The sequence below is a fragment of the Phalacrocorax aristotelis genome, chromosome 6, assembly GCF_949628215.1.
Source record: "Phalacrocorax aristotelis chromosome 6, bGulAri2.1, whole genome shotgun sequence".
NCBI lineage: Eukaryota > Metazoa > Chordata > Aves > Suliformes > Phalacrocoracidae > Phalacrocorax > Phalacrocorax aristotelis.
This window is the reverse complement of record NC_134281.1, coordinates 46,663,791-46,690,406: the sequence shown is the minus strand read 5'-3', so window position 1 is coordinate 46,690,406 and position 26,616 is coordinate 46,663,791. Positions and strand designations below refer to the sequence as shown.

Below are 26,616 nucleotides of genomic sequence, written 5' to 3'. Positions count from 1 at the left end.
GCATACCATAAATTTATCTTAGAATAGTGAGAAACAAAAACTATCTTACCAACTATCAAAACCTATGAAACCAAATTACTAAAGAAAGACAGACTTCAGTCAATCTGTGAGAGGACAAGCATTTAAAAAAACATTAAGAATAGTGTTGCAGAGAGCCTATTTAGCTTTCATGTTTTGCAGCTTCATATATCACACACAAACTGAATTTCAAAGGTCACACAAGTCCAATAATGCCTGAGAGAAAAAAAGATCAGATGCAACTACTACAACTAAAGGCTCCTTCTTTCAAAGATTGCTAGCAATTACTATAGAGTTACTTTAGTTTAAAAAACCAAAACAACCCCCCCCCCCAAAAAAAAACCCAAACTGAAACCAACCCTCAAAAAGTAAAAATTTATTAGAATTGTTAAAAATTCACTCCAAACTCATATACTAATCAGACTTACAAGAAATGGAGTACTGGCTTTTATTTTACATTTTACGAACTGTCTAAAAAACTCCAGGAACTTATTCAAAGTGATTTTTGATGAGCACAAGAGTCATTTACCTACAGACAGCTTTAGTGAAGAATTTTTGAAATTGGTTTAATTTATATAATCTGGATGGTACCTGCAAAAATACTGATGCTATAGATTCTACAACAAGAATCTAAACATGAATTACAGGCATTTAAAAAAAATATTTCTTTCCTCCCTATTCATCACAGTTATCATCGTCCTGAAAGTGGATTATGAAAAAGATGTCAGGAATGTGAAGAATTACTACGCATGACTGCCTGGTCCTCACAGAAATATGTGAGCCACATCTGAAAGTAAATGACCATGCCACCAAGCTTTACATCGCATTGAAACAATCCTGTTCTTACTGAAACAGGCCTTAAAAACAAATCTGGAATCCAGATTTCTTTAGGTAAGAAGCAGATGTAATCCTATGAAATGTCTCTTTGTACCTACTTCTGTGTTTTGTTAATACTGCTCACACTCTACAGGAACCACCTCCTCTACGGAGGCAAAATGATAACACTCTCTGGTTCAGAGTTACACCTTAGACAAATTTTAAACATTACATACTGCAGTTGTTCTTGCAATGTGGTCTGTTATTTTAGTCATCTCTTCCTCCAGAGAAACCATGCAAAGTATGAGGATGACTCAAGTTTACCAAAAGCAACAAAAGAGAGTTCATAATGGTGACAGAAAAAGCAGAAGAAAATGTTTTGCAGAGAATCTTTCATTGCTCTGAGACAGAACACATGAAGAAAAAAGAACAGTCATACCAGTAATAATTAATTAAAGAAATGTCATAAGTATTATCCATTAACGAAATCTGAGGTAGCTGACAGCTTTCCTGTTAAATCCTACATAAATTGTAGCATCGACTGAACATCAATAAATGCATCTCCACAATACTTTTGCAATGAAGGTAAAATTACCACCTTCCTTTTTCAAGAAACCAAGGTGGGAACAGACACCAGCTTATCCCAGGTCACTTAAAAAGCCTTCATCAGAAATGGGGCTTACACTGAGCATTTCTGACTTCCTCAGCAGCAACCAAAGGCTGGCGTGAATGTAAACCATCCACATCCCTGGGGTTTTGGGTACGAGACGAGAAGACAACTCTCCTCAGCTCCTTGAAGGGAAAAAGTCACAGATCTCTGCTTTCCCATTTTGACAATACAACAATAGAGGGGACATTCATTCAATGGCAAGTTGATACTTCAAAAAAATTGCATTTATCCACAGAATGTATTCTTCAGCTATGAATTTTCTTTGCTATTGTGCATATTACAAAGTCGTGATGAAAACAGTAAACAGTTATATTCATGAGATAGTTACAATGGACTAGATAAAACCTTCTCTTGAGTAATATCCAGAGCTATGAAACTAAGATAAGGTTAAGAAGAAATTTAGGATAACTCTCCCCAACAATTATTCCCTAAACCATTTCTTGAAATTAACCCTGAAGCACACTATTTTTCAGATGTGGGATGGTGGAAATGGGAACTTGCAATTGCATTTAAAACAGCAATGCCCCCTTTTCCTGCGGATTACACAGCGTTAAAAATACACAATACATCTGGCTTTTTTGAATGGCTTATTTTGCTATTGGAAAGTCAGCATTGGCTCTTCTGGGCTTTTTTTCTTATTAATTGCTGTTGTTTCTGAAGGTAGGATTTAATGATTTAACCCCAGGAACCAGCTTTGCACCTGATTTGTCTCAGGGAGATGTCTTACACTTTATTCCCCATTGCCCTTTGGGATCAGTTTTACTGTGAAGTAAAACCAGAAAAGACACAACTTGACAAGATAACCACGAGCAGAAGACATTTCTCAGAGCATCAGTGAGTAAACGGCTGTTACAAGAAAGACAAAAAAAGAGAGTGTATTTACAAATGCTGAATGCTTATCTGCCAGACAGTTCATTTCACTGAACCACTCCTGAAATTAAAAACTGCAAGTGCTTAAGGCTATTCATGGGAGTGTTAAAAGAGAAACACCCCTTTGTCCAAACAAACCAGTGCAAGAAAGACATTAATTTGACTCACTAAGATGACAGACTTGCACATTGTATAACTTAAACATACATGGTGGGGAATATACAGAAGAAAAAAGAGTACACAGAATGTGTTGGGCATATGAGAATGATGAAGACAAAGCAAATGAAAGTTTCTGTGGTGGCAGAACCTCAGGTGGGGAGGCAGGACGGGGCAGGGCGAGGGGGCAGAACAATGGAGAACCACCGGAGGATCGTGCCTGGCTATACTGAAGTATGAAAGCCCAGTTCCAGGTACTGATTTTTGGGAATTATCTCAAGCGACAATAAAGAAAACAAACCCAAAACCTTCAAGAAGCAGTCCTGCAGTGACTTTCCATGGGGAACGAGCCAGCCAGTCCTGGTCCAACATCCACCCACCTGGGCTGTATAGCAGGGAAAGCTGCTGTTTATTAAGAGAGACTAAGCAAATATTCTGTGGCTGGAGCCATCAACACTTACAGACAAAAAGCCACCTAAACTAAGGATATTTTCATTTTATCTTTTCCTCCCTCTGTTATTACCTTGCATTTCGTCAAAGTTCAAAACAGGCCGTAAACTCTCAACGGCGGCACTTGTATCTGCTGGTGTGTCAGTGCAGTGAAGTGCACAATGGGAAACCGATCGTTCGGGGTGCTATCATATTACAAATACAAAATTGGAAAATTTAATCAAATAAATTTTGATTACTGTAGTTTAATTAGTTATAACTAGCAATAATTAGTAAACGTGCTAATTGGATTTTTTGAGGGGTTAAAACACAGTCTTCGTTAGATGGCTGTCATCCCCATAATGCTTTTGCGCTTTGGAATTTAATGAATTTCATGTATTTATTCTCATAACCTCCTGTTGTGCAAATACTATATACCATGATACACATGACAGTGTTAGATGGAACACAGATTATGAAAGGTATTCAGATGCCTAATTTCTGCTGATTTTAATGTGAGCTTCAGTGCCAAAACAGGAATTGCAGGGGTCTGCTGCACAGCTGACGGAAGCACGGGGGCCATTCTCTAACTAGGGAACACAACTGCAGGCAAGGAGTGGAGAAAAGCAACCGATCTGGAGGAGGAAAAGATGAACAGACCACAGATCACGAGAAAATGCACCAGGACCGATCCTATTTAGCTTCTTTTGTGGCTGTGAGATATATCTTTGCAAAGAGAAAAGGTGTTGCAAGCTAAAACTCTTAAATTATTGTGTCAAAAAAAAAAAGGAAATCCCTCATATTTGACAGCAGCGAGGCAGAAGAGGAGGAAGACACGGTAATACCAGGCATCTTACTGCAAAGTTATGAAAATAACACTTGGCCAGTAAAGCCCCATCTAACGCAATAGAGTGCTGGGATGGACACGCAAGCATACTTTTACAAAGAGCTGTGGCCCGGAAAAGAAGGTGAATTTATGTTGCTGTTTTGGAGTTTCTGTTTTCTTTTACATATTTTTTAAATCCCCATCCAGATATTGGTCAGGAAGGACCTACATTTTCCTCACGCTGTAGCAGGATCTAGGAAGAAGAGATGTCATCTAAGATCAGATGGCAAAGATGGTGACTCTGCAGGTCTGCATTTTTCTACAGCTTATCTTCAGCCAGAGTCTGTTTACAAGTTTTTCCAGTTTAAAAATTCTTAAGTAGCTCTCTCTTACACTAAAGTATGTCAGCAGGCACAGTTTAAAGTGAATTGAAGGTTTTAATTGGTGTTTGTAAAAATAAGAAGGTTTTTGAAAGCAACGGTGGGTATTACAATTCTACCTTGAAGTCTAATCCGAGAGCAGGAGTGCTAGTGTTGCGTAACGACAAAAATAAACGTGACGAGAGACCTACTGTTACTTAAATGTGGACAAGTTGGACCAGCTGTGTAACAGTCAATGCTTCTACAGTAATAAATGTTGACAGCAGAAATAAAAAGAATGCATTACTGAGACATCATCAAATGAGCCCTGTCATTACAGGGGAACTCCACCCTGTATAAGCTTGTCAAAAAGTGTTACTGTAATCCTTTGAGAAGCCTCCTCCTCAGGCAATGGAGAAAATATGTCCAGGATCAGCCCAGAACAGGTGTGTTGCACTGTAATGCCAGGATTTAATCACATATCTGTTCACATTAATCTCACAAAGGAACTAACTTGGATCCATTTGGGCCCATCATGCCATGCTGAGATGGTTATTTAACTAACCAATTAAAGTAAGCAAGCTAGCAGGGTGTTTAAAAATGGACATTCCAGGGCGTATGATATTTTACAATTATTATTTGTTTTCCTAAGTCTAGCACTAGGCACTGACACTTAAGAGGAACTGATACTACATGCTCTTTTCAAAGTCAGTCCCCGAAAAATCTCAATTCACACCTTGATCAACAGTGACAGAGGCCAGTTGTCCCTGCTCTGAGATACCCTCTTTCCCTTACAGGAGAAATTCCTTACTGGCATTTATTTCCTCTTAGCGAAAAACCCCAACCCCATTGACTGAACCGCAGTTGAGGTATCAGCATTTGTAGTGTGGGCCAGAGCAGCAAACATGCTTAGAAAAGGAAAATATGTCCATCAGATGTATGAAATCATTAGTATAGCCTCAGAGTAATTCTGCATACACAGCCTGAGCTTGGACTTCAGACCCTAGACCTGACTGCACTGACAAGGGTGGGACTGTATACTGGCCAACAGGTCTTGCTGCTGTTGATGCCACTGAACCCACCATTTAATTATCCACTGGCCACTTCTTCTTATCAGAAGTGCCACATGAGCACGTCACTACACTGCTGATCATATTTGGTTATTTGTGCCTTGTTACTATGATAATTTAAGTAGCAAACTTATAAAAACAGACAGTACAACAGCTAGACCATGTATCTACAATGGCACATCAACAGGGTGGTCCAAGAGGCAGGAGGTTTCCAAAATGTCATCTGGTCAACACAGCTGTCAGGCAGCAAGCAACAGACCCAACGGGTCATGATTGGCCCAGAAGCCTTGGCAGCGGCAGATTGATCTCCCTTTAAGAAAGCTTGGGATAGAAAATGGATGCCTAAATTACACACCACCATATCTAAAGATGGGTACGTTGGATTACTATGAGTACACATATGCATCTCAATGTTTTTAAGGTATTTCTTTGGAGATTATGTAAGAAAAGCTTAATCAAACTCAATACATAAACCTAAAAATGAAATAAAATTGCTGGTTAAATACGCTATTTTAGCACTTGGCATTTAGCATTTGACACCACTGCAGGGGGACTGGACTAGATGACCTCTAAAGGTCCCTTCCAACCCAAAGTATTCTATGATTCTATGATTATAGAACTATGCCCCAAATTTGCCCAGTTAAAATTTTATGAGGCTACACCAGTAAATTTTACTACTACATGGATACAAAAGCACAGGATGTAGCTGACCATACTATTACCACTAGCTAATGAAGTGACTCACTTCGCTCAGGTGAGGTAAGTCGGTGACGCTGTTCCAAGCATCCTGCCTACACCATCAGTCAATGCTCAGTGAAGGGGAACTGACTGTAAAGTGATGCCTGAACAGCTACAGCCAGTGTCACGGCAAACACCTGTACCATTAGCTGGCAGCGGTAACAGTCATCCTGTACCAAAATAACCATCAGAGGGCACTGCAAAACATGCTGTGCTAAACAGAATTATGCAATAGCTGTGTTGGAAGCTTTCATGTGCATGCAAGTTAAAAATCCAAAGTGGAGAAGTTCAGCTGCATAAACTGACTCATTAATGATTTCATGCTGTTATTTACAAGTGTTTCCAGTTTTATTTCTCTCTCACTCACATTTCTGCTTGCAGCAAAGCTATATAGATGACTTCTCTTTTTGAAATGCAAAAGAATTTTCTGCTTATCTTCTTGTGGTTTTATGATGGCTTATTGTTGCTATTAAGAAAACAGTAACAGAAACCGGATTTTGTATCCTGTTTGCTATTGTAATATTTGGGGAAAAAATTGCACCAACTGCAATAAGATCTTAATAAAGAAAAGGTGTTGATGTTTGAACACTTGAAGTTGCCAAGTACAAGACTTAGAAGAAAGCTACATGCTATGTAGCAAACCACAAAAAGACAATGTTTTTTTTTTTCAGGCTAAAGCCCTCTATTGAGTGCAGACTGCTTGTCAACTACTCCCTTTCTGGAATAGGAATTTCATAAAGCGAGGTTATTTTTTTGTTTTTAAACTTCCTGCTCCAAAGGCAAAAGTGTTTGAGATTGCTTTTTCAGTGTGCTTTTGTAACAAGTGCAGCCAAGGTGTAAGTAAGTATCCTATTTGCGTATAGAACCCATGGCATCTGGAAACCTGCCCCCAAAGTTTATAAAATTTCCCATCAGTTTCTGAACGTCAAAGTGTGTTAGAAAAAACTCCCATTGGGGAAGATATGTCACTGGTGCTCTCAGTGACAGAAAACCAGAAGGAAATGTGAGAAAAGACTACAGAAGACTTGGACAAAGGTAGATTTTAAAGGAATATATAAAAATTAAATTTCCATTCTCCCTACACACTCAGACTAAGCAGAGCATCTAGAGTAAGAAGTCAGGAGACATCCATGTCACCACTGTGGGCACATACATTACTGACTGTCACTGTTTTGGCCACTCAGGGAAGGACCCACAGCAGCTCAGGGCGCAGAAGCCAGTTCCCAGTTCTGCGATCATGGCCTCAAGGGTACCGAGTCTTCTCTTTAAGCTTTGTCTCCCTTACATTCAGATTTTTCTCAGTTGCAAACCCACCTGGTTTTATCCTCCTAGGCCAGGTTTATCACTATCTGAGCTGCCCCCAACTTCTTCTCTCCTAAATACTGTTCTCCCCTTACTAGACAACTTCCAGTCTCCTCTTCCTCCCTCTGTTCCACTCCTATCACTCCTCCTTCTGGTTCCTCCTCCTATCCCTATCCTATCCCAAATAGCTGTTATCTCTCTGCCCTTATATCCCTTTCTTTCCTTCTGTTTGCTTCATTTCTATCAGATTTTGTAGTTTCCAGTTCTGAACCTTTCTTGGAACTCATCTGTGATGTGAATTTTACTTTCTTATCAAAGCATTAAAAAAAACCATACCTGACATATTCCTGTTAAAATGCAATAAAAAATTCAATTATATCATGCCTTGGATTTTGTTGTAATCCTCATATTAAAATTTGTGTTCAGTATTAACAAAATGAAAGTCAATTTCTTTACCAATGAATTACAGGTAGCATAAATAAAGAAGAAAAAACGAACTACAGATATTGTGCGGATACCATGCCTTCATATTATGATAACCATAATCGGTAAATCTCATACTAATGAGATACAAGACTTAAATGTGAAGAATGTGTTTAGTGAATTATTGTCAATCAATGTCTATATAACAGGATAAGAATAATCTTGAATGGCAACGCACCTATTATTATAAATTCCTAACTAAGTGCTTCGTTACTTCAAAATGTCACTCTCAATTTATAGAGTAACAGATAAACATCTCTCAGCTGTATACCTCACTGTGTCTACTTCTGTGTAATTGAAACACTGTTTTTGAAAAGTCTTGTCATCACTTACCCATTCTACATTGTTCGGAATGGTGATTCAGTACTGCCGTAGTTCTGGTTAAGATTGCTTTTCAATCCCCTTTTAAACATATATACTTAAGATACATCATTCTAATCTATTTTTGTTTTCTACCTATGACTTGAAACTGGACATTGGGAAAAAACCTGATTGCTGTTTCCTTGTATGAGCATATTAAGCCCTGTAATACCACTCTAAATGTAAACAGTTACTCATGACTAATATTCAGAAAAAGGAAATGAATGGAAAATGACAGTAAACCAATAAGGAAAAGGGTTTTTTGTGAGACCCAAATAAACACACAAAGGAGACTTAAAATTTTTTATCTCTGATGATGGAAGAGACACTAAAATACATCATACCCAAACTCACTGGCTAAAGAAGCATCTGGTTAATTTTGCATCCCCAGTGATTTGTGGAAGCCAGCAGGTACCTGCAGTAACTTTCAATGCTCACCTCATCCTTTATGTCTTCCTGTTGCTGGGCACTGAAGATCTCCATTGCAGCCATCAGCCTCATCATTAGCTCATCCACTGTTGTGTTACCTAGCAACAAAGCAAGATAGCTGAATTTCATGTAATTAAAGTTATTAAACAAAAAAGAAGTAATTTTAGAATTAATCCATAAGAAATAGCCAGACTTAAAAAAAAGAATAGAAAATACAAGTATCTCAACAGAACACTTTTAGTTTGCCTCTTTACTGAAAATTCAAAATTGTTTCTACAAACAAATGTTGATCATAGGCTAAAATTTTAGGTGGTTCAAATTTGAACAATTGCTTTTGTGCTTGCATGGAATAACTATTTTTTCTTTTCATCACTAATGTTAGAGGAAAGTTTATAACCTTTCCTATATCTGGGGTTCCCTGACATGAAATTGATTTTACAGTTTTAGAATTCCTGGGTATAATCAGGGAGATTGAAGCAATTGCTTAGTCAGGTAACAAAAGGTAGGATGTTGGCAGCAGCATCCAAATGGATTGGTTTAAAAAAAACAGGAAAAAAAACCAGAATACAGTGATCAAATGGATGTGTGCGCATGCATTTTTATTCAGGTATAACTAGTAGTAAAACTTCAAATATTATAATATATTCTCTTCAGTGTGTTTACTTCTGATAAAACTTGTAAAGCTAATAGTGGAAAAGTAAGTAATCTGTGTATATATATCACAGAATCACAGAATGGTGGGGGTTGGAAGGGACCTCTGGAGATCATCTTGGCCGACCCCCTTGCTTGAGCAGGGACACCGAGAGCAGGGGGCACAGGAACGCGTCCAGGCAGGCTTTGAATGTCTCTGCGGAATGAGACTCCACAACCCCCCTGGGCAGCCTGTTCCAGTGCTCTGGCACCCTCACAGGAAAGAAGTTTCTTCTCATATTGAGATGGAACTTCCTGTGTTTCAACTTGTGCCCATTGCCCCTTGTCCTGTTGTTGGGCACTATTGTAAAGAATCTAGTCCCACTGTCCTGACACCCACCCTTTAGATATTTATAGGTATTTATTAAATCTCCCCTCAGTCTTCTCCAGTCTAAACAAACCCAAGTCTCTCAGCGTTTCCTCATATGGGAGATGCTCCAGTCCCCTAATCATCTTCGTAGCTCTCCGCTGGACTTGCTCAAGGAGTTCCACATCCTTCTTAAACTGGGGGGGCCCAAAACTGGACACAGCACTCCAAATGTGGTCTCACCAGGACTGAGCAGAGGGAGAGGATAACCTATCTCAATCTGCTGGCCATACTCCTTTTAATGCATCCCAGGATACCATTGGCCTTCTTGGCCACAAGGATACATTGTTGGCTCATGGTCAGCTTGTTGTCCACCAGCACTCCCAGGTCCTTCTCAACAGAGCTGCTTTCCAGTAGTTCAGGCCCCAGCCTGTACCAGTGCATGGGGTTGTTCCTCCCCAGGTGCAGGACCTTGCACTTGCTCTTGTTGAATTTCATGAGGTTCCCCTCGGCCCAGCTCTCCAGCCTGTCCAGGTCTCGCTGGGTGGCAGCACAGCCTTCTGGTGTATCAGCCACACCTCCCAGCTTTGGTATCATCAGCAAACTTGCTATCCCATCATCCAGGTCATTGGTGAATATGTTGAACACGACTGGACCCAGCACAGACCCCTGGGGAACACCACTAGTGACAGGCCTCCATCCAGACTCTGCCCCATTGATCATGGCCCTCTGAGTTCTGTTGTTGAGCCAGTTCTCAATCTACCTCACTGCCCACTCATCCAACCCACAGCTCCTTAGCTTGCCTGTGAGGAGTCAAATCACAAAATCCAGCACATGCATAGGAAAAGAGGCACCTCCTCATGTTTTTCTACCACTGTGCCTCCAGCCTTCAGTAAGACTGAAAGATTACCTAAATCGAATTTCCTACCAAGACGCACTTGGTCTTTGTTTTCCTCTTAAACTGAAGACTAGACTACCCATTAGAGCCACTTGTCATAGTAGTTAAAACGTCTTAGACCATGAGAAATGGTCTAAAACTATAAACTCAATACCTGCCAACCTAAACAGTCTTTGGACATTTGCAGAACAATACCAACAAGAGCTAGATTTATATTGGTGATGCTGGTCAAAATTTTAAAAGAAGTAAATTAACCAGAAGCCACAGTACCACTAAAGAAAACAAAACTGTCCCCATAGTTTCCAACCCCAGGAAAAGATAAAAATCAAAAGCAAACTTAGACAGTCTGCATTTCAATAAACACCACTGGCACTTCAGTTTCTATATTGTTGTATCTCTTCTGTAAACATGCCTTCTCACCCAGCCCTGAAAAGCCCTCATTGTTCCTATTTCTAGCACTTGCTACCTTAGCAGAAAATGTTATCCTGCATGCTACAACACGCATGACTTCAGAGACTATGATTCATTTGAGGGCATATTGTTTAAAGATACCAGTGTCCCAATTCATGGGAAAATAACAAGGACAGCACGTTTGATTTTTTTTTTAAAAGATAAATTTAAGTAAGACTGCAAGAGGTGAACAGTTTAGTTCAGTATAGTTCAGGAGATTGTTTGCAGAAAACCTGAAAAATCATTAAAACTTAATGAATGCAATGAAATAATTTGGATTATTTTATAATATAAAGCTGCATTATATTATGACTTCGAGTCACCACATTGCTAAAACAATTAAACAGTTAAAACCAGTAAGCATCACTGACTTCAGGGGGGTAACACAGGTGCTTAAGTTATACACATGCTGAACTATGCTGCAGAATTATAAAAACAAGAAAATCTATTTATAAGGTAATTTGTATGAAATAAGTTTTCTAAGTGACAGAAGTACCACGAGTTAGTGTTGTGCTGTACCTTGCACTAAGGAGACAAAATCCATGCAAAATTCACAATTTTGGCCATAGGAAGGAGCGCTGCAAATTCCTCCAGAGAATGATTAATCCCATATGCAGAAACAAACAGTAATGCTCTCTGCAAAAAGCAGTATTTCCTGAGGCTGAATTTCCTCAAGAAAACAAGGGTATTAGAATAAAGACTGCTAGATATAAGCAATAAATAAATGAGGATGCAATGTCATGAAGGCAAACTTGTGGAGGAAACAGAAGAAATGAGAGGCAGCCATTCTTTGATGTATTTTAATCTGAAGAGTTACTGAGAACACCAGTCAGAGGGCATCGCTCCAGATCAAAGTCGTCTTGCTGTCAGTGAATCAGGAATGGTTATGCCAGAAAGAACTGCTCATGTAAGCCAGAGAGCTTCACTTAAGTGGAATTATATTAGTAACTTTAAATTCTCACCCGATTTGGGGTCTCAGCACTGCAGGCAGGTCTGGAAAAGCAACTCATGTTCAAATATTAGCCCCCTACATGCAACAGGGAATCCCCATGTTAACAAGGAACTACTCACAGAGAACTAAATGCATTCCGGCACTACACAAAAAGTACAGCCAAAATCTTTTGGAAATCAGTAACGCATATGGATATAAATTTGGAAAACTAAGTGTAGCTCCTTATTTAGGAGATTTGGCTTCTACTTAAAAAAAAATGAAAACCAGACTATGATTCTACTACAGTCACGGCAACTTCAACCTCTAATACTATGTTAATTAACACATTTATGAATAGTAGCTATTTATACCACGGCAACTGAAAGTTCCTTGTGTGAAATAAATTAATATTCTGAACATCTTAAAAAAGAAATGGTTACCAAAGATGTCGTCTAACAGTTTCAATACTCATATAAGAACTACTTTTAATATAAAGTCAGAACTGTACCTTGTATTACATTCAATACTTCATTAGATGATCGTTTTCCCATAATAATAAGGAAAAGTGGAAACTGGTCTGTCTTCTGAGTTCGAATTGTTTGGGCTACAACACTCCCAAAGTGTCTAGTGCACATCGTCAGAAACCTATGTGGGGAAAAAAAATGTAACATTGCAGAGGTCTTTTTGAAGTCAGCTTAAAAAAATTATGCTAAATTCAGCAGTTTAACTGAGCGTTATCTACTGTTTAACATCCAGGCTTCTGCATTCAGTTCTAGAGCTCCTTCTCCCTTTTTGTGGCTAAATGGTGAGAATATTTACAAATACAATAGATCCCAGATTGTCTAAATTAAAACATTTAATAACTGGTTGAGACAGTGGTTTATTTGATGGAGAATCCAATTTCTTGTTACACTATTCTGCAGGCTATAATTCAAAACTAACCCCCCTTTAAATAATCATGCTAAATCAATTGTTAAAAACTTCTAAAGAGAAACTAAGTAGAGCCATAATCTAGTAAACATGATGAAGTATAAAAATAGTGTAATTTCATACGAAAGCATAACTTAATAATGAAAGATCAAGAAATTGTTTTTATTGATCATAGAATTAAAACATGGCACTTCAAAATAGTATTTTCTTTTGTACTAGTGCCCTGCCAGTGACATACTTAGCAGTGTGGTCTAAAAACAATAATTCTAAGCTTTTGACCAAAAAAGCTCTCAGATATTAGCATACAGAAGTCTAGCATTAGTATTCTTAACACGATCTTGAATAAATGAAAAAACTGATAAAGCTTTTCTCTTCCATTAGAGGACTGTTTGAAATTAGCATTTCTTTCAAGAGAAAAGGGTAGCTTATGATATGTTTTCAGATCTGATGGTAAAAAGTAAATGTCATAATAATAATGAATTATGAAAGACCAAATGCAAATATAGAATGCTTTAATAAGATCCAATTTAATAAAGTCTGTAAAAATAATGGACTTTTAATAACACGGGTCACAAAAGGCAAAACAGTGGAAATTCTGAGGACTAGCCACTGGTACAGGCTTATTAATTCTTAATTATGTTCATGAAAGGCAACTTAAATCGTGTGTTTTCTTATGCCTTATGATAATATTTTAGGTAACAACTACTCTGAAATGTATGCTCCAACTGAAGAGCGAAGTCCTGTTGTCACATGCATTAGAACCCACATCTATTTGAAAAGACAAACTGCATTAAAATGTCAAGAGCTCCAAGTAATTTCTCCTCAAAGATACTGAAATGATTCAAAATTGTGATTTCTTTCAATCAAAATATATTGTGTCTAATAAAATGGTTAAAAACTGATAAGCCTGATGAGTACAACACTGCACTTGTTCGAGGCACCTGAAGTATAAAACCCCCCAACCTCCTCAGAGACAATCTGTAGTATAACTATGGCCACAGCTGGAGAGAAGGCAATGAGCAGGGGTAGCTAGTGAGTATTTTGAAGCTATTAATATTACCGGCAAATTCCTTTCCTCGCCTCCTTGATCTTCTGTCTTTTGCAATTCAGAACTACCACACAGAAAGACAATGTCAAAAATGCCAAATAGGGACTGCTCTGTCAGAAATAGTGACGTGGAGACATACCTTCTGGTAAGGATAAAATAAAGTGTCCATAAAATATGGACATACAAGGTCTTAAGCTAAATAATGTTTTTTTGGTTACTGCTTTTCAAGGTGGGAATACAAATGTGAAATCTTGGCCTCACAGAAGTCAATGGTGATCTTTCACAGCAAAATGACTTAATGTGTGTTCAAGGTTTCACTCCTGAAAGTGATAAAGACAGGGGTCAATTGAACTGAATTCCTGAAACCTGTGTATTAAAACTGTTTAACAGTCTTCAACACACCACGGAAGAAAAGCACTCAGATTTCATGTGAAAACAAAGTATTTAACTAGAGGTGAAAAAGTGCTGTAGAGAATACTGCTAGAAGGAATGAAACTAAGACACCTTTCCAATACTAGTTGCACTAATCAAAGGTGTTGTTTGATTTGGGTTTTTTGTTTTTTGTTTGTTTGGTTTGGTTTGGTTTTTGTGTGGTTTTTTTTTAATCAATTCTGTGTATTTAGTCAACCCATAACTCAGTGTCAAAATTTATAGGTATGGGTTTGGTATGCAGAGAATTCTGAATGAAGCAGGTATTGCAGTACATAAAACATCACCCAAATAATTTTTTTCCAGGAGATTAATTTTTATACATGGAACTTCTGGCTCACTACATAGAACCTAACAGATTATGATACCTTGGGGTCCTCTATAATCAAGGCTGGGAACAGGTTTCAACTCCCTGACTTCAGGTGGCATGTCGTGCCAGGCTGTTGTAAGGGTACACATACTTTCCTGGTTGAGTAGCAGCAGAACAGATGCCAGATGCCAACATCTCCCATCACGGTGGGTTTCTTTTTCCCTTGGGGTCACCTCTTAAAGCCCCTGGTGACATCCACCCTGCCCTTTCAAATCTCCTCCCTTCCTCTGCTGCTGTTGCAATCTGCTCAGCACGTGGGGAGAGCGGCCAGCTCGCTCACGCACCAGTTACAAGAGCAGCATGTCTCGATTCTGACCCAAATGCCACAGATTTGCCACCACTGCCATCAGGCAGCCTGTGTCTTTCTTGAGGGAGGACTGAAAAACAACTCTTCTTCCCTATCACTGTGTATCTTCAAAGCAGAGTGAATACACCCAAGAAACTCTTCTCACTAACATGATCCATCAAAATAGATCCTGCCCTTTGGAACCAAGTAAGACCCCACTTGTCTGTTGAACTAAAACGTAGTGAAGGTAGTCAAACGATGCAACACTGAATGAAGAGATAGCAGCAGCCGTCTCCAATGCCTACACCAGGCAACTCCTGTTGATCAGTGATTACTCACTCACACACGTGTTCTTTGCCGGGTTAGTGATAAGTGCTCAGCAATTACTCATAACACGTCTCTTCTTTTCATTTTACTAGATGGGTAGGAATTGAATTTTCATTCATGATCCCCATTCAGTTTTTCTAATGACTTTTAATAGATTTTGCAACTACTTAACTAATTTTGCAATTTTTTCCTTTTTTTTTTGCCTCTACTGATTCTGTGTTTGCAGACCCTCTTACTCTCTTCCACATTCATATCCAGAAAAAAAATCATCTCCTCTGTGCTAATATTTATTGTTAGAAGTATGTGAGTAGGACCAAAACAATTTTGCGCAATAAAACCAGTATCTTACTCTGTATATCACTTACAAGGGATTTTCTTACTTTCATCTAAATAGAAGTGTGCCAGATCTCTCAGTGGCATCTCCAGAGCTGCCAAGAGAACTGCCTGTGGAGTGTATCAAAGAGCCAGATGTCCCTCTGGGGAGAACTGTTTTCCACAACAGGCTGGATTACTGTGATCTCCAACCAAAAGTGGAAATAGAGGAACACTGCCAGAAAGGGAGGGCAAATGGCACCCTACTAGTCCTTTTATTTTTAAATTACAAAAATATTCAAGGAGGGAGAAGTATAAGAAAGGAAAAAAAAAAAACATTTTATGAAGGAAAAATCAACTAAAAAAATCTTGAAAGATACAAGAATAAAGTTCATCAAGAAAAGTAATAGTTTTGCCAGACAGCATAATTTCTTCACTTCTTTCATGACTTGCTAGCAATGAAACCAGCAGTTATTAAAGCTACAGATTAAACATGGACACTTGACTGTGGCTTGACAAATACAGAAACAAACCCTAAAATAATTACAAACCTATCTTAATTTTTTAAAAGTAGATTGAACAGGTATTGATTCTTAGACATAGTTCCCTCCTTAGGTAAAAGTGGCATACAGGAAGAATTATTCTGGTGAAATGAAGATGTTAATTTGGGGATTGCTGATCACCGCACAGCAGTTATCCCTCCACGTGCATAACCTGTGTGAAGAGTTATATTTGTAGCACATTAGTTTCCCAGAGAAGAAACTTATCATTTCCTACCAGCTAATGTGAGACACATTAAAATACACTCCTGGCATAATGTCTTTGTAATTTTATAATAAAATGCAATTTATTTAATATTACTTTACAAAAAAAGCACCTAGAAGGCAATTATAGAAAAATAACAGCTTTAAAAATCTACTGAAAACAGCTTAAAATATGACTGAGTCTCAAAACCAAAGGCAATACTTATTACAACTTAAGCCTGTGGTCTACCATAGCTCCTGATCTCAGATATGCTATGTAGAACTTTGCAGATGCTGGGGTTTAGCAATAATACATTTTGTGAGAACATGTGGCTTTTAATTTTTACCAGAAAAATTGGCCATCTCTGGCTGAAGTGCTGATCACCAAAAGCGTTGACCTCAGAGCTCAATATTTTTTGATCTCTGGAAAGCTTTTGATCTTTATGATACCTATTTACACCACAAAATACATATTGCCTTTTGGGGGGAGGGAGCCCAAAGGAGAAAGGCAACCCTTAGGTGGGAGGTGGCAGCTTTTCCTGATGGGAGGTGTTTCATCATTACAATGACTGGTATTATCTCATTGTTTCTTTATGTATCTCCTGCTCATCTATTATGTTGTTTCACTTCTTTTTTTATTCATATGGACAGGATCTACTGCTGTCAAGTTTGGATCCGTGGTTACACAAGATCCCTCCTTACCACACCATGAACATGAAAAAACAAACAAAAAAGCTATGATGCTAAATACTTTAGAAAAATAAAAATATGCCTTTAATATTTCAATTTAAACAATTTAGTAAGCTAAGAGATTTCTGGTGCCCAGTCCCTAAAGGGGGCACAAGGCAGAGGCATTGGTTGGCTCCCAGACTGTTATGTTGTATATTCCAATGTGAACTGGTTCAAAGTGATTCCTACTCTTACCTAGTAGAGTAAGAATTTACAAAGAATTGAAAAACTGAAGAGGAATTAAAGGAAGAACTTAGCAAAGAACTGATGATTCTGAACAATAAGAATCCTCTACATTTCCATTAAAAATCACAGAGCAATGCAGCACTGATGCCTGCTGCCCTTGGCCTTGAGCCACCAGGACGACTCTAAAAGAGCAGAGGAGTTCAGCCTCCTTTCTCTTTCCACTCAGAAAAGTGGCAACTGGCACAGCTTTGAAAGACATGGACACCACCTACCAGTCATCACTGAAACCAAATATTAACTACTCGATGCCTGTCCTCCGTTGTGGTATTAATTTTCAGTTACCTACTGGAATCAAACTGATGATACAATCTGATACGACAAATAGCTCTGCGTACATCCCCAAATTAATCACTCTTCTCAAGACATTATGAATAAAACAAAAATGTCAAGCAGTCATGGCATAGTAAAGTTGCAGGAAAAAAGCAACTAAATCTAAAATGCTAACTCTAGCTCTTTTTTGTTAATCAAGTAAACCTGCAGAAGGAAACTAATGCAGGGCAAGCTGCGTATAGTACATTGTACTGGAACGTGCAAAGAGGGACACCTGATGCTACATTTTGAATGTTTGTTGTATGTTCAAACAAAAATTGAAAGCTCTCCTTTGATTTTGCTTTTCTTAAACTCTCCCCAGCACCTTAAGGTTGATTAATAGTTGTATTAGCAAATCTGTCTAGTGCACTAAAGGGAGAATTCTTTTCCATACAGAGAGAACTCTGCTCTCAAATGAATGTATAAAATGTATTAAAATAAATATTGAAATTGCATTTAGATAATTTTTTCCTTATTTTCTAGTACCAACACAAATAACACAGATCTGCTTATTTGTTACAGTCTTACTCATATAAATATTCCTGTAGTTACTTTCAATTCTTACACACAGGTGGGAAAACTTTGGAAAGGCTCTTCCTAAAATGAGGCCCTTTGACACATGGTCCCCACTATGCTTCTTGCAAGGACTTTTTAGCAGAAAGGCTGCACTGGAGACGTTTTTTGCTACATCATCTCAGCCTGAAGTCCTGCTCAAAAAGCAGCAGCAGGACAAAATCTGATATCCTCTTCTAAAGTATCTATTCCCTTTCAGTCTGAACTGGTGTTCAGTCCACAACCGGGATGACTTTGGGCCAAAAAAGTCATTTATTTATGGCCAGATTCTTCCCAAGTGCAACCTTTAAGAAACTTTAAAACCTCAGAAATGGCTGTGAAAAAAGAGTAACTTGTTTCCTGAGGAGACGAAAACAATTATGAATATTAAATATGCAAGATTTCTGATTATTTTTAATAATAATTATATACCGTGCAAAGTCAACATAAGACTCATTAAAATATTCACGTAAAAATAACATTTTGTATTAGGTATTTAAAAGTAAAAGCTGAGGTCATGAAATGGTATACTAAAATAAGCTTGCTATCCACAGTCTCCATAATACAGAGTTATTGTCTTCCCCACACTGGTAGGGTCATAACTGCTGACTCAAACACAAGGGGGAATGAGCAACAGATGCAAGGGGTGGTTTAAAGATGTATAAAGCAGCCTGTATCAAATGATGTGGATATCCTCTTTAGTATTCACACACTAAATAATGCAGGTATTCAGATGTAAAAAGCATGGTTTTATCTACTTTTTCTTTATACAAGAGTAAAGCCCAGATGAGTGGGTTATCTATCTCTTCATAAAACATGGAAGATCTAATTTCATCCTGGAAGGTTCAAACAGATTAGGTAAATACTTTATAACCCCGTTTAGTCTAAAACACATCCCTCTAGAAACTCATTAATCCATCCTTTCAGATACCACTGGGCACCAGACAAAATAATTGTGAAAAGTATAAATAAAATATACCTGGACCCCTTGCTAAAACGCTCTACTAAAAATGGAAAACACAAGCTGCACATACGTATCAGTGGTAGCTTTGATTATTGCCTATTATATTAGAAAGGCACGTAATATATGATTTGCTAAGGAATATCCAAGGATTGCTACAGATAGATTTAATGATAACCTAGATAAGAACAGAGACTATGATCAGTTACTTTGCAGATGTTAGTAAAGTGAGAGAATCTACAAGCACAGTGGAAGTCAGTAAGAGAATTCAGATTAATCTCCATAAATTGGAGAAACGTCCTGACAAGTAAAATGCAATTCAACAAGGTCAATGAAAGTCTCTGAGTAGGAGGGACAATTGCACAAATACAGAATAAGAATCAAGCAGTAAGGGAAGAAGAAAAGTCATGATGTGAAGAAGACAAGCATCGACTGGGGTGAGTAAACAGAAGCATGGTTTATACAACAGGAAATAATCCTCTTTCTGTATGTAGCACTGAGAAGGCAGTTTTAGGCACAGTGCATCAGTAAAGGTGTGGACCAATTACAGAAGAACCACATGAAGGTTGCAATAACAAACATCTACAAAAGGACAAACTACAAGGAAAGTCTGAAGGAATCACGGTTGCTTAGTCTAAGAAAATCACAGGAAAAAATAGCACCATTTAAGACCAAAGAACACAACAGCAGAAAGGAAGACAATACCTCATTGTCTATAGAGTGGACCAAGATATAATTGTCACTGATTGCTGCAAGAGGAACTTTGGTTAAATACTAGTGTGAACTGCCTAAAGGCAGTGAAAGTCAAGTACTGGGACTGGTTATGGAGAAATGCTGAGAAACCTCCCTCACACCAAAGATTAGATCAGACAACCATTGGTCAGGAATGACGCAGGTACAGTTGAACCTTCTGGCCCAGCACGGACTGAACACTGGTATTTGCAGCTCTCTGAAAGCCACAGACTCTCAGAATGGTGACAAAAAGGAGAGCAGAGAGGTCAAAGCAGAGGCATCCTAACCTAAAGGAAGAGGATGGGCACCTGCACTTCTGCAGAGAGCTTTGTCCCAATCAGGCACCTGGCAGTACCAAAGAGATTCACTCATGCCTTTCCGCTGCATTTTGGTACAAACGATTCTGAAACCACCAGCTCAATGACGTCTTCTGAAGGTTGATTTTGATGCATAGATGCATCTGAATTTCTCTACAGCTTCAATTCCATCCAGCATTAGGCTTCAGTGGTGCAGTTGTGGACTCCTGTATTTAGATGGACCTGTGAATTACTTCTTTCTCCTTCCCCAATGCCGCCCTACAAGTCTGTCCTGACCACCTGTTCTTCTGTCTTCACCTCTGTTGCGCAGGACACTACAGTTTTATTCTTTCACCTTTTCTGTTCAACAAGCTTAATACTACGCTCTAGTTTGAGTACAGTGGGATAAACCTTGCTTCAGGACTTGGTTTTATATTGGGGACTTAAAATACATGCGTACAAATGTATCAGTTTAGTTAATTCCTGTGGTTTTAATAGAATTTTTTTGGATGACCTTAAAGCATCACTATAAGCATATTAAAATGATGCATTGAAAACCTTAATCACATCAACAGAGAGACTACTTTCTATTTATAGTTGAATATTACAGAGACATCCATATTTTACTAATCACAATCGGATTAAAATGCATTCTCTGCTGGGTTTTAGTTTTCCAAATTTGGACATTTTTAGACTACTAACGTGAAATTACCTTGAAGTATATAAATATTTAAGCAGGGATAGTTTACCTTTTCTGGTGGGTGTATAATAAACAGTTTAACCATCATCTATATACAGGCTGTTTTGTTCTCCATCTAAAGAGACAATCACCTTTTATCCTTTTCCTTTTTCTTCATTTCAGTGCTATTAGGAAACTATTCACAAGTGCAGCCCCAAACAATAGTATGCAGTAATTATGACTAGATGACAAAGAGATGTGAACAATTACTGAGCCCATTTTGAAACCCTACACTAATAAAGTCATTAGATGCTGCCCTTGCCATGAGCCTTCTAAAAGCTTCTGAAGTTACAAGAACACACGGCATTGTTCGTTAGGACAATCACTGCTGGCAGAATGCAAACCTTGAGTTAAACCATGCTGCAAATTGATCTTGACATTCTGTTAAGACCGCCACTAAAATCAAAAGCAAAGGAGAAAAGGAGAAAATGAGCGGGTGGGATGTAATCATGGAACAGAAGGGTTCCCTCCTCACCTTCTTTCCTCTTCCTCCTCAAAACAAACCATACAGAAAATGACAAACTCGCCTGGTGTTTGAGAACCTTTATTTTTAAAACATTAATTAGACTTTTGACCTGTTTTTATTGACTGGCACAGTATTGCTATTAAAGTAAATTAAATAAAATATTGCAAAATACAACAGAAAAGGTTTTCACACTGTTCTGTGAAACCTGTGAAGGATTTAGTGCCCAAAGAACATGTCCGACAGTTTTGTAAGCAACATATACAGAATCTACGGTCACTCCTGAAGAGACAGTGAGAAATTAACTCACAAAGTCCAGCTCTCACAGACCCCACACCTGCAATATATTTGCTGAAGGATCAAATAGGATTGGGGAGCTGGAGTAATATGGTCAACTGGTCTTCATCCAGGCATGCATCATTCAGTAGGTTAATATTAAGGGTCAGCAACTGTGAATATGGCTAATTACTTGATGACGGAAATTGCAGGTGAAGACAACCTGCTGCTGAGAAGCGCTTTAGTCAATTAACTCTTTCCTAAGCTTAAGCAAAGTGAAAAACTATCATTTGAACATTAAAACTAACAAGTACCTGTCATCAGAGCCAAGAAAAGTTGGCAACACCTTGAAACACAGTGCCCAAGGGCAACGATATCAAGATGTAAAAAGCTGCTACGGACATTCGAGTCACTGTTTTATGGTTTTGGCGGTGCTTTGCTTGGCAAACATGTACATTAGAAATCTGTTAATATTACGAATGATCTATTTTTGTAAATGCTGTGTACAAACATATGGGTATGTGTGCATGTGTAGGTATATATGTATGTATATATATTCACCACATATCTCTCCTGGATACAAAGATATTATATTAATATATATTAATGAATTAAGAAAAATAGTTTGGCAAGTGCTTGCATACATTTATATAAACATATACATACACCTCCCACACACATGCATGTAATTATATTAGAAAAATGGTATTTAGTCAACTCTGAATTCAGGAAGTGCCAGAACTATAGCTGCTCATGTCTGGGTCTCCTGCTTATCTATCCCATAACCTCTCTGGAAAGCTGAGGAATCGCTTAGCCCATGCAATGGCCTGCCGCAGCTGGTGAGCTGCTGCAGCTGCATGCTCAGACCAAGGGTAGGGCCAGAATTGTCAAACACCACTACTACCGCCCTGAAACCTCCTGTAAGCGTACTTCTGCTGTTTGGAGTGGCATGGTAGCAAATCTCCAAATCAAGCAAGGGAAGGCAAACAGTGATTTTTAAGCTCATGATTTGCCCTAAATTGAATGGAATATAATGAGGAAGTGAAAGATATACTGTAGCTTTGTGGTTTGGGTATTTTTTTTTCCTCCTTTGACCGTGGGCAACACAAATTACAAGAATACTCCAAACAGTTGCTCACTAAACTGAAGTCTAAACTATAGGTGATAAAAGCTTTCACATAGATTCCTTAACAGTATTATAAAAACACCACGTTATTTTCCTAGATAAAGGCTAATTATTTTATTATACTGTTTTGTGCCTTTTATTATTTTTTTTTATTCTAGTAATGAAAAGATTCATAATTTGCAGCACCTACCCAGAGTAATTGCTCCCTTTCCTGCAAGCCTTATGTCAGAGACAATTAAAAGCTGTGGAAGCCAAAACAAACCATCACCTTAACTGTATTAACTAGCGTTCTCCTTTGGTTTGACAAAGTAACAGTCCTGGGTGGCTGTAGTTAATAAATTTTTTAAAATCTAACTTGTAAAGCCATAATGCTTATGCTGTTGCACTACTGCTAACAGTTACTCGGGCACTTGCACACAGCATTTTACTTCTAGTCCTACCTACAGAACTCTCTTCACTCTGTTGCAATGGGTGCTGAAGAACAAGATTGAGAGATTCCAGCTGAGAAGTGCTAGTGTACAGGAATGCAGGATTCAAAGCAAATCCCTACATCAGTGTCAGGTGAGAAACATATTAAAAAATCAGGAAAAATGACAAGATTTTGGAGCTGGTTTTGTTTTACAGTGTTCAGGATGGACCCCCATTTCATTAATGAGAAAAACAGAAACTACTATTAAGACTGTTTTTGGAACAGAATGACATCCATAGATGTCAGAAAGAGGACAGCAAAGAGCAAGGCAAAAAATCAGAATATTCAAGATGTTTTTGGCTTATATGAGGAAAGTATTTATATCTGTTTGAATTAATTCATGCCATGCTACAGCACTGAAAACCTGTCTTTTACTACTGACATTGAGGTGTCCCTATTGTTGCTGTAAATAAAGTGGGCCTGATCCCTCTGCCTTCTCACCCTGGCTTTCCCACTAATGCAATTGTAACAGCACATATAAGTTGCTCTTGGGCTACTCTAGCACACAAAACCCAGTTCCTTCTGTTGTTGCTGTTGTCTTCTCACCATTCAAACAAAAAGCTACATGCAATTGTATTCACAGGGATACTGAGCAGAGCAGGCTCCAAGCCACTGTTCTTCTGCCACATAATGAAGGGTAGTAACTAAACAGAAGTACTGAGTATTTATTTATGGGAACGCCCACAGTGCATTGGCACTTTCCAAAGGGAGAAGGAAGCATCATGCCTCCTCTGAACAAACCATAGTTTAAGGAACAGGATGTGACACTAAACACAGATGATAAATTATTCTATTTTGAGCCAGCATGCCTTGTTTACCCCTTACTATTTTTTGACCTCACTGTTAATATGACAGTTGCTTTGTTGTTGTTAATAGAAAGCAAAAAATGAAGGCTTAAAAACCCTATCGTACTACACAATCAGTGACTAGGTTCATTGAGAATAGCTATAAAGCCTTAAACAACCCCTCTATTTTGTGTTTTAAGAAGTGTCATAAGGAGTTAATAGGACACAGCTGTACAGGCTCTGTCTAATAAGCAGCTTCTGTCGCTTTGGTCACCACAGGTGTCTCTGTAACCTGCAAACTCTTATTACTAGTGTATCAAAGTTGTGCTACTTAATAGATTTCTTTAGTAAAACACAACAAAGCAATTACATGGCTGTTGATCGTCAGTCATAAAAAAGCCCTCAAACACAGTTTTTCAAAAGAAACTACACTGCAATTTTTTGTCATTGTAAAATAAAAGAAACTAGAGAATTAAATAGAAAAGCGAACAATAGAACAGCAGGTAGTCAACTGAACTTAGCCACTACAGATGGTTTAGAAATAGTGTTTCCTTCTACACCAACTTGCGGGATAAAAGAAAAGGAGGAGGCTCCTTACTGCCCATGAATGGCAATACCAAAAGACTTAAGCAACTTTCCAGTCTATGTATTTGGTCCCATGAAAGAACCTAGATGTTTCTTTTTCCTCTCTCTCTCTTTTCTTTTCTAAAAAACTTTTTATCTATTTTTGTGACTGGTTTTTTTCCACAATCTTTAGCCCTTCTTTAGAATAACTTAAACTAGGAACATAGTTGCTGATTCATCCAATGACGAAATGCAGAAGGTTGAGTGGCGAATTCCTGTGAAACATGAGCATCATTTTAAAAGTGTATTAGAAAAAGCGATTGTTCTGTTCTCCATACCCACTTTCAGTAAAGAAATATTAAATATAATTTACATATTTAAGACTAGAAATGCATAAATGCTTCATTCTAGCAAGCCATAAGAGAAACATAAATACGTACTTTTCATTGTTCAGTAACCAATTAAATTGTGTAAAAAAGTGGCAACCTTATCCCAGCCCAAATGACTGTTGCATCTTTTGTTCAAAAATTAGAATAACTCTCATTATAGTAATATACGCAAGACATCATCCTGGCAAGCAGTCACCTTCTGTGTAAATAAAGGTGATGAAATAAGGTCCAAGTTAGAAAACCAAACAAATCTGATTTCTAAATATAATAAGTATAATCATAAAATCATTATTCTCCACAGATTATGATCAACTGATAAATAACTAAAGGAGAGAAAGGTCTTAATATAAAGATAAGAAAATCTGTTGGTAGCACACAAAAGATGTACAAGGAGGTGGAATCTACAGTGTTTTAATTTCTTTACTCATCAGCAAAATGATGGCCTCTCTAAGACATAGGATAGCTTTTATTATATTAAAACCTAATAAAATATCTGAACATTACCAAAGGAATGTTCTGTAAGAATAGTTCAAAAAAGTTCATATGAATTGCAAGCTGCTCGTTTTTTGCATAATCTGTTTTTAATATTAATTTATCACATGAATGCTATTTTTAAAATAAGATTTTCATTAACAACAGTAGCTATTATCCCAGACAGTTCTCATGCAGTTACACCTACATACAATTAAGTGTCACATAATGTTATGGCACTGCAATGAAAAACTGTGAAGACATGTTCCTAGAACTATGTTTGCAAAATAAACTTTAAAAAAAGGGGGGGAGGGAGAATAACTTCTTCAACTGTTTTTTCCTGCACAGGAATAAGAAGTCACTTTGTAATGAAAACAAGGATGGTCCAATTCTCAGTGAACGTCAGCCAGAATCAGCATAAAATTTTTAGTTCAAACAGATATCAAGCAACAAAAGATATGATACACAGAGATGACACAGAGATAAGGGTCTTCCTTGAAAGAAAAGCTGCTCCACTCACAGTCCAGAGTCTTACCTTGCTCTGTTTGCTTCTTTTGTCATGTCCCATGCCCAGGTTATGAAGTTCTGACTCAGATAGGAGACAATAGACTCAGCACAAAGCATTTGTGAGCAGAAGACGTTGGTTAGTACGCTTTCATCATGGTGGAGGTAGATAGCAAGAAGCTTTCTCTGAAAAGATATGAGAAAATATCAGTGAAAACTTCCTCAGGCTATTCAGTAATTTAATATTATTGCTGCAGATTTGTGTGTTAGTGCGCCCTATGGTGTTTATCGAGGGTGCCGAGTATCTCAGTGTGCACACACAGGGGAAAAAAACCCAGGAGATTTCAAGTCAAATGGTCCATCCCTCCAAATCTGTACATCTTCTCAATGCTTCCTAATATCTTATTTCAGGTACCAAAACATGATGTATTATATGCTTAGAACATGAAAATAACAACATTTGAATGAAAAAGAAAAACCTTATTAAGACTTAGCTTAAGAAATGAGTGAATCTTTTTGGCTTGCTGCCCAATGAAAATAACATTTGGAACAATTCCCTGAGCAAGAAACACACCTCTTGACACAACAGCATCTATGATACAAAACAATTAGGAACAACCTTAAAAAATGACAGTGTATTGTTATCAACCCATCTGTAGCCAAATAAAGAGGAAAATGAGTAAATAAAAGTACAGCTGCCTACAGTCCCAAAGCCTGCGACGCTACCTGCCGGATGTTTTGGCAGCTCTCCATCCAGC

General features: G+C 38.0%; 1 protein-coding gene across 3 annotated transcripts in view; it reads right to left on the bottom strand.

Annotated features, from left to right (window-relative positions):
• Positions 1–26,616, bottom strand: part of FAF1 (Fas associated factor 1) — a 174,145-nt gene that overhangs the window by 22,453 nt on the left and 125,076 nt on the right. For all 3 annotated transcript variants that reach the window (XM_075097652.1, XM_075097653.1, XM_075097651.1), the window contains 3 exons: positions 25,890–26,044; positions 12,311–12,447; positions 8,536–8,624 (listed from right to left, as the gene is read on the bottom strand). In XM_075097652.1, the coding sequence (XP_074953753.1) occupies positions 8,536–8,624; positions 12,311–12,447; positions 25,890–26,044 (381 nt within the window). The remainder of the gene's footprint in view (positions 1–8,535; positions 8,625–12,310; positions 12,448–25,889; positions 26,045–26,616) is intronic.